The sequence below is a fragment of the Centropristis striata genome, chromosome 21 (assembly GCF_030273125.1).
Source record: "Centropristis striata isolate RG_2023a ecotype Rhode Island chromosome 21, C.striata_1.0, whole genome shotgun sequence".
Taxonomy (NCBI): Eukaryota; Metazoa; Chordata; class Actinopteri; order Perciformes; family Serranidae; genus Centropristis; species Centropristis striata.
The window spans coordinates 16,911,420-16,926,723 of NC_081537.1; the positions used below are offsets into that span (position 1 = coordinate 16,911,420).

A 15,304-nucleotide genomic window follows, 5' to 3' on the forward strand; every position below is an offset into this window, starting at 1 on the left:
TAATTCATATTTAACACAAGTACGCCAGATCAGATCAGGGTAGTATGTCAGTTACCTGCATGGGAACAGGTATGTGTAATGGAGTAACATTTCGTCGCAGTGCCGGTGCTGATTTTGGTCGGTACCTCCTCTTCAGTCGCTCCTCTGCCCTGTGCCGACTCCCCTCCTCAGGAGGTTTCTTGGAGCCACTCTTTGTCTCTAATAGAGGAGCATCTGTGTAATAGAGCTGGTTCGCTGCCTCTCCTTCGTCCTGTGGGCTTGTAGCTTGGGCCGGGGATGCTGGGGGAGTACCGGTGGTGATGGTGGAGTCCGACGCCGAGCTGTTCTGCTGCCGATGTTTGAACCTGAACGAGTCGCTCCTGGCTGGCGGGGTGGGAGGGGTCTGAGCCGATTCAGATATCGAGCTCTGTGGGGAGTGCTTGGGCAACTGAGAAAGAGACATGTAGTCCAGTTTCGGGGACGTCTCAGGTCTCCTGAAAGCGTTAACGTCAAAGATGGACTTCCTTTGTTTGACTTTTTTGTAGATGGTGAGCTGGGCGCACTCAGGAATAGAAGCCCCCGCTATAACTTTAGGCCACGTGCCTCCGGCGGGCTTTTCTGATGAGCTCTGAATTCGGTCCACAGCTGTCTGAGGAGAGCTGCAGTCAGAGAGCACGGGAGTGAAGGTGTAGGGGCGATGGTGGAGCTCAGGCCTCCTGTAGCAGAAGTCGGGGTGGGGCTCGGAGGGACTGTGGGAGGTGGAATGGGAGCGGGAGTGTAGAGAACCGTTGGAGAACGGTTTGTGGTGGCAGTGAGAACTGCTGCTGCTGCTGCTGTTGAGAGAGTCGCCAGTATCCTTACACGCTTCATCCCCTCTGCCGCCCAGCTCACAGCTGCAAATGTCTGTTTGTGTGGAGCAGTTGTGCTTGGAGCAGTTGTGCTTGGAGTTCCTGCAGTTCCTGGCGTGGATCTCACACGACTGGAGCCGAGAGACCTTTTCTGAGTCTCTCAAACCTTCAAATAAACTCTGACCAGAACAGCTCTGTGGGAGGAACTGTCGGAGAAGGGAGGTAAATAAATCCTTTTTTTAGTATACTTATGTTTCAGGTGAAGAAATTAAAGCATGCAAGTGTGTGTGTATGTTGAAGGACTTCACCTTCATGAGGGAGATGCTGAGAGAATCACGGCAGTTCCTCAGCAAAGACTCACATTCAGAGAGCGACTTGTTATCGAGTGCAATGCCATTGATCTGAAGTGGATACAAACACAAGGTCAGAAAAAATTCCAGAAAGCACAACTTGCCTTCAAAGACAAAACATGCACAATATTCATTATGCTTGTCAAAGCAGGTGTGTGAGAAATACAAAGTTCAACAAGGCCCAATCCAAATCACCACCCTAAAGCCTAAACACTACGCCCTCAGTGTGCAGCTGAGTGTGTGAGTTCATGAGGGCTCAAAATGGTGTAAAAAGGAGGAATGAGACATCACTGCTGGAAACAACGGATTGGCATTTGAAGAAAAAAAAAAAAGGCTTCTGTATGTATTCAACAATCACTCCTGTAGGACTTTTTATTTTACATCTATTGATGTCAAGTCAACATTTTTTACATAATTAATCAATTATAAGCTAAAAGCCATTGGCTAATAAGCGTAGCATCGTGTTGTATATGAAAAAAATGTTGCAGTATCTTGAAAAATGTATTTTCTGTTATTATGAATAATTAAAAGTTCAGCATATAATAATATATCAAATATTAATTCAATAAATAATTTGCTAAGCTAGCCTAGCTGGGGAAACTCAAAACTAGACTTGATGTTGGCAAAATTTATAGCTTAAGGCTTTTTAAGATTTCCATAAGCTATGATGCACATTTGAGTTGACTAATGTGTTTTAAAAATGCTTTATTGCCATATATAAGCTTCACATTTTTAAAATTGTAGAATACAAATTGCTTTGAGCCTATAACAATGATGAGTGAAAATGAAAATGTAAACTTTTTTGTTTTTTTGTCACAGCCATAGGGAGCCACTGCAGACGGCCTGAAGAGCCACATGCAGCTCAGGTATCTAATGTCCAGTGTGTTCATTGATCAAACACAGCCTGCCTGTGGTCAGCAGAGGGCACCAGAGGCCAATGTCTCTGTTCAGTACCCGTCTCACGGAATTAAATCCAATTCAACTTTTATAATCTAACTTCAACAAGTTTTTGGGCAGCATACTCACAGCTAAGAGTCTATCACCAACAGTAAGAGCGCAGTCTCTGGCAGCTGGGCTTCCTGCAGCCAAAGTGGCCACAAACACTCCACTTTCCAGACCTATGCCACTGTCTGAAACATAACACAGAATCAGAAATCAGAGCAGTCTCTACTTGACCGAACGCCATTAGTTGCCTGTTAACAGCAACATTTTAATGATAAAGTTTTATCATAAGTCTTATCAAGTCTCATCAGTCTTATCAAAGTTTTTATTTCTTAATTGGAGCTCTAAGCTGACCTTTGTGTCCAGCCAGGTTTATCTGGATGGGAGTGATGATTCGTCCTCCTAATGACTTCCGTCTGCGAACCACCATATTGATCACTCCCTCGCCGCTCAGCACCGCTTTGATCACCTGCTTCCTGTCCTTATTGGTCAGGTCCACGTCATTGATTTTCAACAACCAATCATTCACCCTGCACAGAGAGAATCGGAGCGAGGGTTCAGAAATCTTAGAAAAATTCATGCTGTGAGTTTGTTTCAATAAATGTTGACATTTTTTAAGATGCTCCTCAAGGTCATTGTGTCTTAATGTGGTATTTTGAAAGGAATTTTAAAAAACAACAACATTCTTATTAATTCTCCAGTTGACAGAACTGATTAGCTTAAGCACAAAATCTGTGAAATGAATGGTATCAACCCCAAAATTGCTTGAACAACTTTTTTTAAACAACAATATTTAAGGCTAGAAAGGATGCTTTAGGCTCTTTGATCCTAAATTTCTTGTTCTAAATCAGGAAATGTCTCTACCTTTAGATATATTTATATAAGGTAAACACACTGCATTTATTTGAACTGAAAATCTATATAAAAAATAATACCCAATAAAAATTGCTGAGGTGACAAGACATTTACCTTAATCTTCCTTCAGCAACACTTCCTTTATCCACCTTACTGACAAAAATGCCACAATCTCCTGGTAAATATGGATCATTTACCCCTTCAGCGATGTCAAACCCAAGTGCCTTCAAATCCATGTCCTGAATAAGACAAAACATAATTAATTTACAGTTTGATAGTGCAGAAAAAGTTGGCTAGTTTACTGGATATACATTAAGAAAATAATAAGATTCATGATGGTTCTTACTCTGTGCTTCTCAAATTCTACAACTTCCGTCTCCCACTCCATTGAGTCCGTGTCGATGGCTGAATCGTGTGAACTGTGAGCCATCAGCTGACGAAACCTCGCTTCCTTTTCCAACTGGTCCTCCATCTTTTCTCTGCAGGCCACAGGAAATGTACAAACAGCTCTTTAAAAAAGTGTAGTCAGCTTTTGAGTCAGTGACATGCTTCATCCACTGGGTGGCACAAAAGATCTGGTATGAAATCACTCCGGCTCCCCAAAACAAGAGCAAAGACAAATGACACAAACTTGAACAAAATCAAAAGGTTCAAACCTAAATATAGCGCAGAAAAATGACAAAAAAAATACTCACTTCAGTTCTTTGAGTTCCCGCGCCGCGTCGTTCTTCTGTTTCCTCGTGTCATCCAGATTCCTCAGAGCATCTGCGAGATCACTCACAGCTCTGTCCCTCTCCCGCCTCAGGTTGTCACACAGCGTTCTGACAGGTGCACACATTTTCACACAAAATCAGTGCCAAAACAAAATGTAAACAAACCTATTTTCATCTTCCCTAACATGCAACGTAAACACAACCTATACGCATATAAACAGACACCCCACTCCTCACCGTATGCTCTCCCTCTCTGCCACGATCTTGTCCCGCTCCTGAAAGGCCCAGTCTCGTCGGCACTTGGCCACCTCAGCCTCCTGCACGGCCTCCTTTAGCTCCTGAGAGATGGCCTCGTACTGTTTCCTCAGCATATCGATCTCCTTGTTTGCTCGTTCCATGTCCAGAGTGGCAGAGTCTTGTTTCTGGAGGAGTTAAAGGAAATGTAAGGTGATGAAGGATGTGAGCAGCAAGGTGATTTCAATCTAATATTGAGCTTGGAGGTATATTGTGATTTGAGATTTTGGGCTATTTTGCTTCCGTAACATGACTTCTTTCAGACTAGTGAAAAGAAAACAGCCAAAATGTACAATATGCTTATTTTTACTACATTTTGTCTCTTTGCATCTGTGGATTTCTCCTAAATTCACCTTATTTGCATATTTAAACACAACATTTCAGAAAACTTTTAATACAAAAAGGAAAAGTCTTAATGCAAGTTATCAACTGGGGAAGTTTCACAGTGTTATCCAAAATGTATAGAACTTTACAATACATATCCTTAAAGGCCAAATTCTCAAAATGAGTTTTCTCAAACTCTGAGGCGGAAATCTCCACTTCAGGAGCACTTTCATACAAAGTTTTCCAGTTTATAAATATATTCTGAAGGTTTTACAGAGACGTTTGTTCATATATCATTCATAGCCTGATTTATATAACATTTTGCTCCTAAAAACAAGGCAAAAAAAATAGATATTTTTAATATTTAACAATATTTTATGGTTGATTTGTGTGATAAAATATATACAAATTTCCCTTTGTAAAAACATTTTACTTTGATACGTCAACAAAAAAATACAGGTATTTTGTACGCGGATCAAAAGGAAAGATTATTGTTGATGCTCATGTAAATAATCAACTGGATAATTATCATGGTAACATCTACTGAAAGACATCTATCTACTTTATTAACCTGTAGTGTCTTGTTTTAAAAGGATTTTCCATGCTTTGAGCATTTACCAAAACTTTAAACTTTTCACCATGCTAGAAGCATTTTTGCTTTGGTTCTATAGTTCAGGCAGGAGCACACGAAAATCCCCCAAAAACAAAAGAAAAGACTAATTGTCCTGCATAGAGTTGAGCCTGGCTCAAACTTTTGCTGCAACATTATCTGGCAGCTCATCACAGCTGCCAGTCAAATACATGCAAACAAATGTCGGCTGGATTACTTTATAAAGATGAAGGATGCTTTAAATCTTGTCTACAGTAACTTTGCAGAGAGTTAAATCTTGTGTTATGGTATTATCAGCCTGCATGCAGTGTTGATGCTTTTTAAGCCTTCTAACCCATTGATGTATACCCATAAGAGGATCTAGTACATGGTGCGTTTAGGGGAAATCTGCAAAAAAAAGAAAAAATAGAAAACTCAACCAACCCAACTGACTTTGAGATTAAATTTATCATCATGTTTAACCATAAACACATCATATAGATTGCTGCAAACTACAAATGATGTCTTGTAAGGGTGGTTTGAGGCGTAACAGTCACTGATTGGATTAGGTATGGTGGTTAGAAGTGGGTCAGATATAGCATACTAAGTGTACGTCTCTAATAAGGGAGAGTGTGCTGGTGCTTCTGTACTGTAGCTAATGCTCTCTCAGTCTCTCTTCGCGCGAAAAAAAAAGTGCAGCAGAGAGAGCGCCATGGGTAGTGAGAGCATTAATTAAGTCCATAGCTAAATTAATTCCATTAGACTTTACTGTACTGTTGTTTGGCTTAATTATCCTTTTCTGATGCGGTGCAGTTTTCTTGTGCACTTCAAAGTCAGAGAGCTTTCCACTGTAATTACTGGTAATTTCCTAATGCAGGAATCTCAGGACGTTCATTGCAATTAATCTGACAATCATGCTAAAAACAAAGTGTGATGGGTGACTTTCTCAACAAAATCAATGTGTGGAAACCCGCCAGCTGCTGAAAAAAAACATTTACTACGACTATATGAGATGGGATGAAGGGATTATTGTCAGGGGAATAAATCAATCCCCCCCCCACCATTTGTAATGATAAATCTCCCGTCTGTCTGGCTACCTGTCTGGCCTGGTAATACTCTCGCAGCAGCTGGTCCCTCTGGATGATGGCCTCTGTCCTCTCCTTGCGGGCCACGTCCCTCTCCTCGCGCACCGTCTCGATGTCCTTGCAGGCCTGGCTAAGCTCTTTCTGGGCCTCTGCCTTGTCCTTCACCTCGTGGCAGTATTTCTCCAGCAGCTCGTTCTTTTCGCAGATGGCCCGGTCTCTGTCCACCAGTGCCGAGCCCAGCTCCTTCAGGTCACAGAAAAACACATCACATGGGGATGATGGAGACCAAAAGTGAGTGCTCATAACTTTCTGAATTGGCTGTGTCGATCTGATACACAGGTTGGGTTGCACGAATAAAGAGATAGATTACAATTTAAAGTCAATTACAACGTGGTGGCACCAAATCTAGCTTCAAATTAAGAACATTTAAACATCAGTTTAGTTTTTACTCCAAACCTAGATTAAATTCAACTCAGTTGCACCAGAATTTACATCTATCTATTTTGAATCTACAATTCAAAATGTGATCTAGTATTTACTTTAAACTTACACTCGAATAGGTTAACTGTTAAAAAGGAAAGATGAGTAAATTGAATTGAGCAAAATAATCAAGTTCCTCAAGTTATTTATTCAAATTTGGCTAAGAAAACATCTTATTCATATTCATATTGATAAAACTCTAGTAAATCTTGGTTTATTCAAATAAACCAAAATTAAGTAAACAGGTTAGTTTTTGATTTTGCAACAGAGCTTAATGTGAATCTAGATTTACTTCATTTTAAAAATATGATTATTTTGTATCATCTGTCCTTCTTATCTCAATCAATAAATAATAACTACTAATAAATGCAATTGAATCTTATGTCATGTCACTGAACTGAATGTGCTACCAACACAAACTTTCTGCACTTTTTTTTTGTTTTTAAATTAGAGGTCAATTGGTGTTGTCCTTTTCAAGTTTTCTTTATTGGCTGGACAGACTCACGCTGAGCCTTTCAATACCAACGGTGACACATGATTGGTTTTTTGGCCAGTCTAAATGAGCTCTGGGCGTTGCCAAAATTAATGATGACTGCTGCTGTAACCCGCTTAACTACAGTCGATATGTTTGGAACACAGATATTATGCAACAAGTCATTCTTCGTTAACACGTTATATATTATTTTCCACACAGCATTAAAAATACTCCTGTGAATTAAAAAGCAATCATTGTGAAATTACTGTTTGTAAAGCATTGAGCAAGTTAATAATTCAAAACAGGACCAACTGTTCTTTCAGTCCTTAATTTAAACTGTTAAATCCAATTTCAAGTTCAATATATACATTTTTCACATTAAAATATCTAAAAATGACTAGATCTATGCATTGGATCTATGTTATATATTTTGTTGAGTTGTGTTCTTTCCCAATTATCCAAAACAAGACACCAGGTTTTGAACAGCATCAGAGAACCACCTATTTTTAAGGTTAAATGGCTTAATTCAGTGTTTTCACCGGTTTTAATCACAGGAGAGGAGGAAACCTCTGTGGATTATTCTGTTACTGGACTGCCTTGATTCAGCTCTTACCTGTCGCAGAGCCTCCAGCTCCTCGCTGGCCACCCGTCTCTCCGACGACGTGTTCTTCAGCTTCGCCTCTGCCATCTCCAGCCCCGTCTGCAGTCTGTCCACCTCTTTGATCACCTGGTCCCGCTCGCTCATGATCAGCCGGTACTCGCTGATCACGGAGTCCCGCTCCTCTTTGTATTTCTCGCCATCTTTCGCCGCCTTGAGCTGCTGGGTCTTCAGCCGTGTGGCCTCTGACTGCAGCCGCTCCATCTCCCGCTGCAGCTCCTTGTTCTGAGCTGCAGCCTTGGACAGCTCTAGCTGCGTGGTGTCAAACCTGAACCACATAGGGAATGTATTGGATATCACTGCTCTTTATAAATTGTCACCTTTTGCTGTTGAATATTTTATGAGTTTTTTAAAACATAACCAATAGAAACTCAGACATGCAAAAACAGCAAGTGACCAAGCTCCCATTCACAGGATCAAAAAGGAAAACTTAAAATGGGAAAGCATCTGTCCATCTGCAAAGCTTCATCTGCCTTGGATTAGGAATGCTTTAAGCACTGTGCAGATTTGACCTTGGCATTACTCTCAAGTACTGAGTTTGAAGCAAAGTTTGCTGTTAATCATTAGACTTTTTACAGCTGCCGAGTCAGTGTGTGCGCAGCTTCTAGTGCTTTGTGTGTCGGTGATATTTCACCTTCTTATAGACGAGGAGTACTGCTGCTGATAGTGGATGGCAGCGTCTCTCTGCTTCAGCAGCATGTCCAGCTGTTTCTGCAGCCGGTGGTTCTCCTCCTCAGCCTGGTCTAGGCGACTCAGGTCTGCGTTGTGACCGGCCGTCTTGTCGTTGTAGCGCTTCCTCAGAGCCTCGTAGTCACCCTTCAAGGCCTCCAACTTGTCCACAGCTGTGTCATAAAGCTTGTTGAGGACGTCAGAGGAGCCCTCTCTCATCACCTGGAAATCACATCATCACTGAATTAAACGTGGTAAAAAGCAACAGTGTGTAATTTGGTCCTGACCAGGTAGGTAGGCCTATATTAGGGATGGGAATAATTAATCGATGATCGATTAATGGTCGTTTAATTTGACCAATCACGTGGAATTTTAAATCAATCGGTGCATTTTTTTTATTTTTATTTTATCTATGACTGGTATCAGTGCTCACTGAACTGAAACAGGGCTGAGCCCTGTAGGGCTGTAACCTGTAGGGCTTATTCACGTAGGGCCGTACGTGAATAAGCCAATGAGCTGCGAATTGGAAGTTGGATAAACGACAGTTTTCAAACTGAAAGTTGCAATAACAATTACAAAAACACACAGAAATACAAGAGTATTAATTTGAGCAAAACTATCTTACTGTACCAAACCTTGTTAGCATGAATTACTAGGTTTTTATTTTACCCTAAACTTATTTATACAAAAGAAACACTTAAATATGAAGATTACTGTGAAAACTAACCTTATGCTTCTTCGGGGGCTAAAACATAAAACATTGAACTCCTTGACATTATCTTTATAGTATAATCTCAGTTGAGTTAGTTTTACGATTGACAGAATTAAGGCTCTTTTCGTCCTTTCAAAATAAAAGCGTTAGTTATCAAAACAGGCTTTTGCATAGTTCTGTATATATATTTTTTATTTTGCGTATGTATGCATGCAGCAATTAATCGATTAATTGTTTAACGTTATAATATAAAATGGTTTCTTCCAAATGCTCATCCCTAGCCTATATCTAACCTAAATCTTACACATACATATTCTGTATATTCTGCCTTCTCTTTCTAGTAAATTACTACAGGATACAATACAAAGGACAGGTTTCAGATGAGAGAAAGTACAGTATGTCACTGGTATCCAACAACCAGACAGTAAAGGTCGACTTTGGACTGATACCACAGAGCTAATCTGAGTCGTAATTTGACTGAAGCTGAACATTAGTATACCTAATGATGACATGAGCTCCGAGGACAATGAGGCATGTATCCTTGCTATCAAAGAGCCGTGTAGGACATTCCCCATGGTTCTGTAACGTATGTCCAACATTTAATGATCTGACCTTCTGACTGCAGTTAGACAATATGTCAGACGGTGAAACAGTAAGAGACGCAGGTTCAAGACATTTGTCTAATTTGAAAGAATGTTTTGATCGATGGAGACATGGGAGGACGAGTTCACCTGACCCCGTTTCCCTGAATGATGTTGTCGTCTTGGACGTAATGGTCACAGAGAGAGAAATGCATTGATTTCTGTCTCAATTGTCAAGATTCAAGTGATTGAATCTGAAGGGCAGTCGGAGACGGAAATGGGTGTGCGAGTCCTACAGCGTGTGTGCGGACAGTATATCTTTATGTTTTCTCATCTGTAGCTGAATAAGCATGGATGTAGATGCAGCTTCATGGGTACCTGCTGGTGCAGCATCCTCATTTCAGCCACCTCCCTCTGGTCGTCGTCGTGCAGCCTCCTCAGCTCCTCGCAGGCCTGTTTCACGTGGTTGTGCTCCCTGACCAGCTGGATGTTGTCTTGTCTCACCGCCTCCAGCTCGTCTTTCAGCTGGGCCTGCTCGCTTGCCAGACGGCTGTGCAGCGTACTGAGGAGACACCACAGCAAGTACCGTCAGACCCTGGGCACTGCCAGCCGTGTTTAAAATCAGCATTACGCCACTTGTAGCCAAGAAGAAAATATGGCCATGACTCAACTAATGACTATTTGGCATATAATGACTTTTTTAGATTGGTTGTTTACCCTGGACATTTTTCTTTTCCATTTTTTGACATTTTGTAGAGTAATGTCTCCAAATTGCTCGTTTATACAACCATCCCAAAGCCAAAAATATTCCAGTTACAATCATAAAAGCAGCAAAAAGTTAACTAAGAGAAGCATTTTTGCTCCTACTTACTTCAATGATTAACTGATTATGAAAATTGCTGTTGATGACTGTCATTTCCTTTTAATCGGCTAATCATTTCAGATAGCACTCCACCGCTTCTATTAATTAATTAATGTACACAATTTGTCCTTGTTCTGTGCATAAATCAAATTTTTAGATGTGTTCTGCTTCAAAATTCAAACCCTGGACCTAAACAAATCAAAATGTCAAACTCATCATTTTACTAATTTCAACACTGTTTTAAACATACAATATCAAGTATACAAAGAATATTTGTGTCTGTTTTAGTAGCATTTGATTCAAGGCTTGTGGAGACACAGATTTTTAATATATTTTGCATACATCAGTGGATGTGCTGCATGCAATTTTGGTGACTTTCGGTCATAACAGTTTGTCTGCATGAATACTTCTAGTGGATTCAAATACAACCCAGATTTCAAAAAAGTCGGGACACTGTGAAAAACAATGAAACATTTTTTTTTGCCACCTACATTCAGGTGATATATCTAACCCTCAAACTGACAAACTTTTGTTTTTGTAAATATCTACACTCATTCTAAATTTGATGCATTCTGTTTTGATTACATTTAGAACAGCATTCCAACTTCTAGGGAATATGGCTTGTAAAAACAGAAAGAAGAATATTGAGAATGAAAGCAACAGGGCCCCAAAAACAGGCTAAAACGTGTCTCTGGTTTCCTAGGGAGCTGTTTGTAGTCTAAAGGTACTCTCTGATGCATTCTGATCTGCAGTAGTTAGACTGTATATAATAAAATAATTATATGGTAGTATTCTGATTGTTTTGAAGTATTTTCTTCATGTCATTTCAGAGATGCCAATTAGTTTTATGCCAATATTAACAGAAAAAAGAGCCTCTTATGAAATACTCCTTAACTGGTGACAGTACAGACATGAGTTACTACAAAGACCAATAAAATCCTCCATGATTACGGAGTGAAAATGCTAGCCTATGTGTTAAGTGACTTATTGATCTTATTACAATTCACTGGTAAGGCATGAATGTGATTTCCCCATTGAGGATGGTGTTTAGTGTGAATGAATAAGTGCAGAGGCAGATAGTACAGTAATAAATAAAGACTTTCTCTGATGTGCAAACAGGGTCCAGAAGGAGAGGCTTAAAAATGGCAATAATCCTTCATCTGTCTGTTTGCATTTGGGGCCAGATGTTGGCTCCCTACACTTTGGAGACAGTATGGCATCATTAAATCACACAAATGGACCAGCCTCCCCTTCACATCGACTCGGCACAGCTTATTTCACGGGGCAACAAATGCTGCGTTTGTAGCATTATCCTCATGGCACAGATGCCGTGCCATGCACACAGGGTTCAGATGATGATTACAGAGCATGCTTTGGCATGAACTCTTCAAGAAGGGCATTACTTATGGAGAAGTAATACAGTCCCTGCTCTCAACCTTTGGTCTTAAAAGATGACTTGGGATTTGTGCGGCTAAGAAGACAATAAAAACATTATTTTCACAATCACAAAGATGAAATTAAATTGATGAAGAGCTGCAAGGATTTTTTGCAAAGCTTAACTCATCAGCTTTGAACTGGTATAAAGGCTTCATCCCTATTACTCTCGCAAAAGTAAAATCTGTTCAATGCAATCTGCTGTGAATATGTCAGAGGAGGAACTGAATACAAGCTAAAACCCTGCAGGCTGAGCGCAAATGCGTACAGCACAAATGCTCCGGCTGTTAAAAAATTTACAAAAAGCCCTGTAGTAGAGCTTTCCACTCACTGGTAGAAGTCTGCTTTCTTCACAGCCTCCTCGCACCTCTTCAGGGTGGTGCTGTGCTGGTTCTGCAGGGATTGCAGGTCTGCCATGGCTTTCATGCACTGCAGCTTCAGACGCTCGTAGTCATGACCTGCTTTTGAGTTTGGTCTATTTCACAGAGAGGGAAACAAAATTGTGATGCATTAAAATCAAGTTTTAAGATGCCACATGGGAGGATGAGAGAGGCAGGAGTGGGATAAACATCATACAAACTTTGTACTCCTGGGAACACAAGGAAGAGAGGCATCATTAAAATTGCATGCTTACCCCTTGTTTTACAGAGTTGAGCATATTATAAACCAATTTTGCATCACGTAAGACCTTACATGACTTGTTTTTTTCTTGCTTTTAAAAGCTGAACAAGGCAAAAGGCCTCTATTCACAGAATGTTTATTTTGGTAAAAAAAAAAAGTCAGTTAGCTGCATGTGATCAGAACAGTACCTGCAGTCATCGAAGGTAGTTCCGGGTGAAGAGAGAGCCAGGCGTTTACGTAGTTCATCCCTCTCGCGGGTCACATGTCTGAGCTGGAACAGAACCGTCTCCATCTTCTCGTTCACCTGGTGGCTGTCCATGTGAGCAGGCGGGGGGGAGGAGGCTTGACCGGGCGTTCCTGTGTGAGTCAGCATGTCACTGGTGGCATGTGTTGTTCACAGAGCTCAAATGATGGGGTTGTTTTTGTTTTTTTAAACACTCACTCTAATAAAACTGTGATGTGTTTTCACAATACTCTAGTCCACGTTTTATTTCAAACTCTTTACTTAAAACTTCAAAAAGGTGGACAAATGCTTTGTGTATTCACAGGTTGGGCTGCACAATTAATTGCATTTTTTATTTAAATTAAAATATGGACAAGTGCAATATTTGAATATCATTCTGAATTAAAGTATTGTGGTGCTGCAAGCTTTCCCAGCCCACAAATCATGTTCTACAGACTGAAGAAAAAAAAACATTTGTTGGTACAGATCCTTGCAAAAAAATGACACCATGACCATTTTAATTAATTTCTCAATGAAAATAAGATTATTGATGCAAAAATGATGATTCCTTCCAATATCGTGAATCGCATTATCAGTCAAAAATGATCTCATTTTAAAAAAAAAAAATCATGCACCCTACTCTCAAGGCTCAAAACACTCAAACTAAACTTACTTGGTCTAAATATTAACCAATTATTCACTTTTCTAGCTTTTATTGCAGCTACTGGACCAAACGTCTACACCATCAATACAAGATAACACTTTAACCTTTGTCTTACTGTATCATTTATTTTTTAATAATTTCTCACATTTTTTCATCAAGAATGAGTTTAATAATCTACTTCATTACTTATCTACCTCACTGTTTACTCATTAACATCAGTGCTTGTGAATATATAACACAGAAATCCCCCCCAATGATACAAATCAAAGCTGTTTCTCTTTCGGTGGCATTGGCCGGTCAAATCCTCTCTTCCTTAGAGAATGACCAAATTAAACAGGTCTGTGTGTGTGTGTGTGTGTGTGTGTGTGTGTGTGTGTGTGTGTGTGTGTGTGTGTGTGTAGGTTTTCTAAATCCTTCTCACATCTGTGTAATCACTTGCATGTGCTCAGAGTCTAAACAGGCAGCAACCAGCGACTGACTATTACTTGACGAGTATTTCCTGAGAAACCTTAGAACATATTTGAGGTTTTTTTCTCTCCCCCAGAAAGATAATGTTTTTATTTCTGATATTTCCACACTTGACACCTGAACACCACCACGAGCACCACACTCACCTAAGCTGCTGAGAGAGCTGCTGCTTTCCGAGTCCGACGGCATGGTGGACAAGATGCTGTAAGTGGACCCTGCGAGGCGAAACAAAACATTAAAGTCAGATGTGAGTGTACTCGACCATGTCTGCATTATAGCCCGATGATTATCTCCAGCATTGTATGGTACATCAAGGCTGCGGAGCTTGGGTTACATTCGGGGGCCTTTGCTGAAAAAAGGCCAGCTGGAGGCATAATAAGGTGGGACTTTCCCCAACTTGGGATGACGGGCCTGTGGGCTGACAGCAGAGTGTGGCTAATTATCAGTTGGGCAGGGAGCTTGAATACTGACTAGCCAGGGCCCCAAAGAGGCTGCAGCCTCAGAGCTTCTCCTTTTATCTCCTCTGACAACATCACACAGTCCCCCCTGTGAAAGCCCCTTCTTTTATAGCCTACAGTGATTCATAATTAACTGTACAGAAAGGAAGCCTCAGTGCAACACTATAAGTAGTATGGAGAAGATTATGTTTTTTGAAAAAACAACAACAAAGTAAACGAGTAAAGACTGAAACTAACAATTGTTTTCAACAGCAGTAGAATTAGTGATTTTTCAATGTACCACTTGTGTTTAAAGTGTCTTTTATAAGACTGGCAGGGAAAGTTTGGCAGGGACTACTGTGTTAGTCAGTTAAAAGGAAGCAGGAGGGGATTTTTCTTTGATATCGTTATTGTTGACAGGATATTTTGTGGTAATTGTGGCTGATACTGGGGCAGGATCAGCAAAGAGAAAAATAAATAGATCCAACTATTTAACAAAAAAAGCTACAAGGGACAGTGATAGATCACGGGAGAATACATGAGTCAATCTTGTTCAGTTTTTGTTTTTTTAACAGAAGGAGAGAAGTGCAGGATTTGAAAGAATTCAAAGCTGATTGGCCCTCACAACACATGGTTTTACATCAATATATGAATGTGGTATGTTTGTGGCTATAATAACTGTAATATGATGATGGTTAAACAAAATAGACTGTTTTAGCCACCAATAGTTACATTAGAAAAGAAAACAAATGCCAGTCAGATCAAGATCTTTACAACATGAGGCGTCAGTGCTCGTGGGAACACTTCTGCTTTTGTCCATACGGGGCGCCAAAATCAACACAAAATGACAGTTCCTTGAAGTGTTCATGTAAAAAACGGACTATTGGCTGATCGTTATGAGATTTATTTAAATCTGAAGTATCCTGTTTCTATTGGTTTACAGTTTGACTTTTTAAATAATTTAATCTCTAAAATGTCAGCAAACAGTAAAAGTAAAAAACAGTTTCCCAGAATCTGAGATAAAGTTTTTAAATGTATGTC

The 15,304-nt window shown here is 40.2% G+C and overlaps 1 protein-coding gene across 2 annotated transcripts in view; it reads right to left on the bottom strand.

The window, feature by feature from the left end:
• Positions 1–15,304, bottom strand: part of LOC131959353 (disks large homolog 5-like) — a 40,374-nt gene that overhangs the window by 18,267 nt on the left and 6,803 nt on the right. For both annotated transcript variants that reach the window (XM_059324522.1, XM_059324521.1), the window contains exons 2-16: positions 13,973–14,041; positions 12,660–12,828; positions 12,182–12,325; positions 9,933–10,116; positions 8,227–8,483; positions 7,548–7,860; positions 5,992–6,222; positions 3,925–4,109; positions 3,670–3,795; positions 3,321–3,453; positions 3,089–3,213; positions 2,474–2,649; positions 2,204–2,307; positions 1,136–1,228; positions 56–1,033 (exon numbers count right to left, since the gene is read on the bottom strand). In XM_059324522.1, the coding sequence (XP_059180505.1) occupies positions 56–1,033; positions 1,136–1,228; positions 2,204–2,307; positions 2,474–2,649; positions 3,089–3,213; positions 3,321–3,453; positions 3,670–3,795; positions 3,925–4,109; positions 5,992–6,222; positions 7,548–7,860; positions 8,227–8,483; positions 9,933–10,116; positions 12,182–12,325; positions 12,660–12,828; positions 13,973–14,041 (3,287 nt within the window). The remainder of the gene's footprint in view (positions 1–55; positions 1,034–1,135; positions 1,229–2,203; positions 2,308–2,473; positions 2,650–3,088; positions 3,214–3,320; positions 3,454–3,669; positions 3,796–3,924; positions 4,110–5,991; positions 6,223–7,547; positions 7,861–8,226; positions 8,484–9,932; positions 10,117–12,181; positions 12,326–12,659; positions 12,829–13,972; positions 14,042–15,304) is intronic.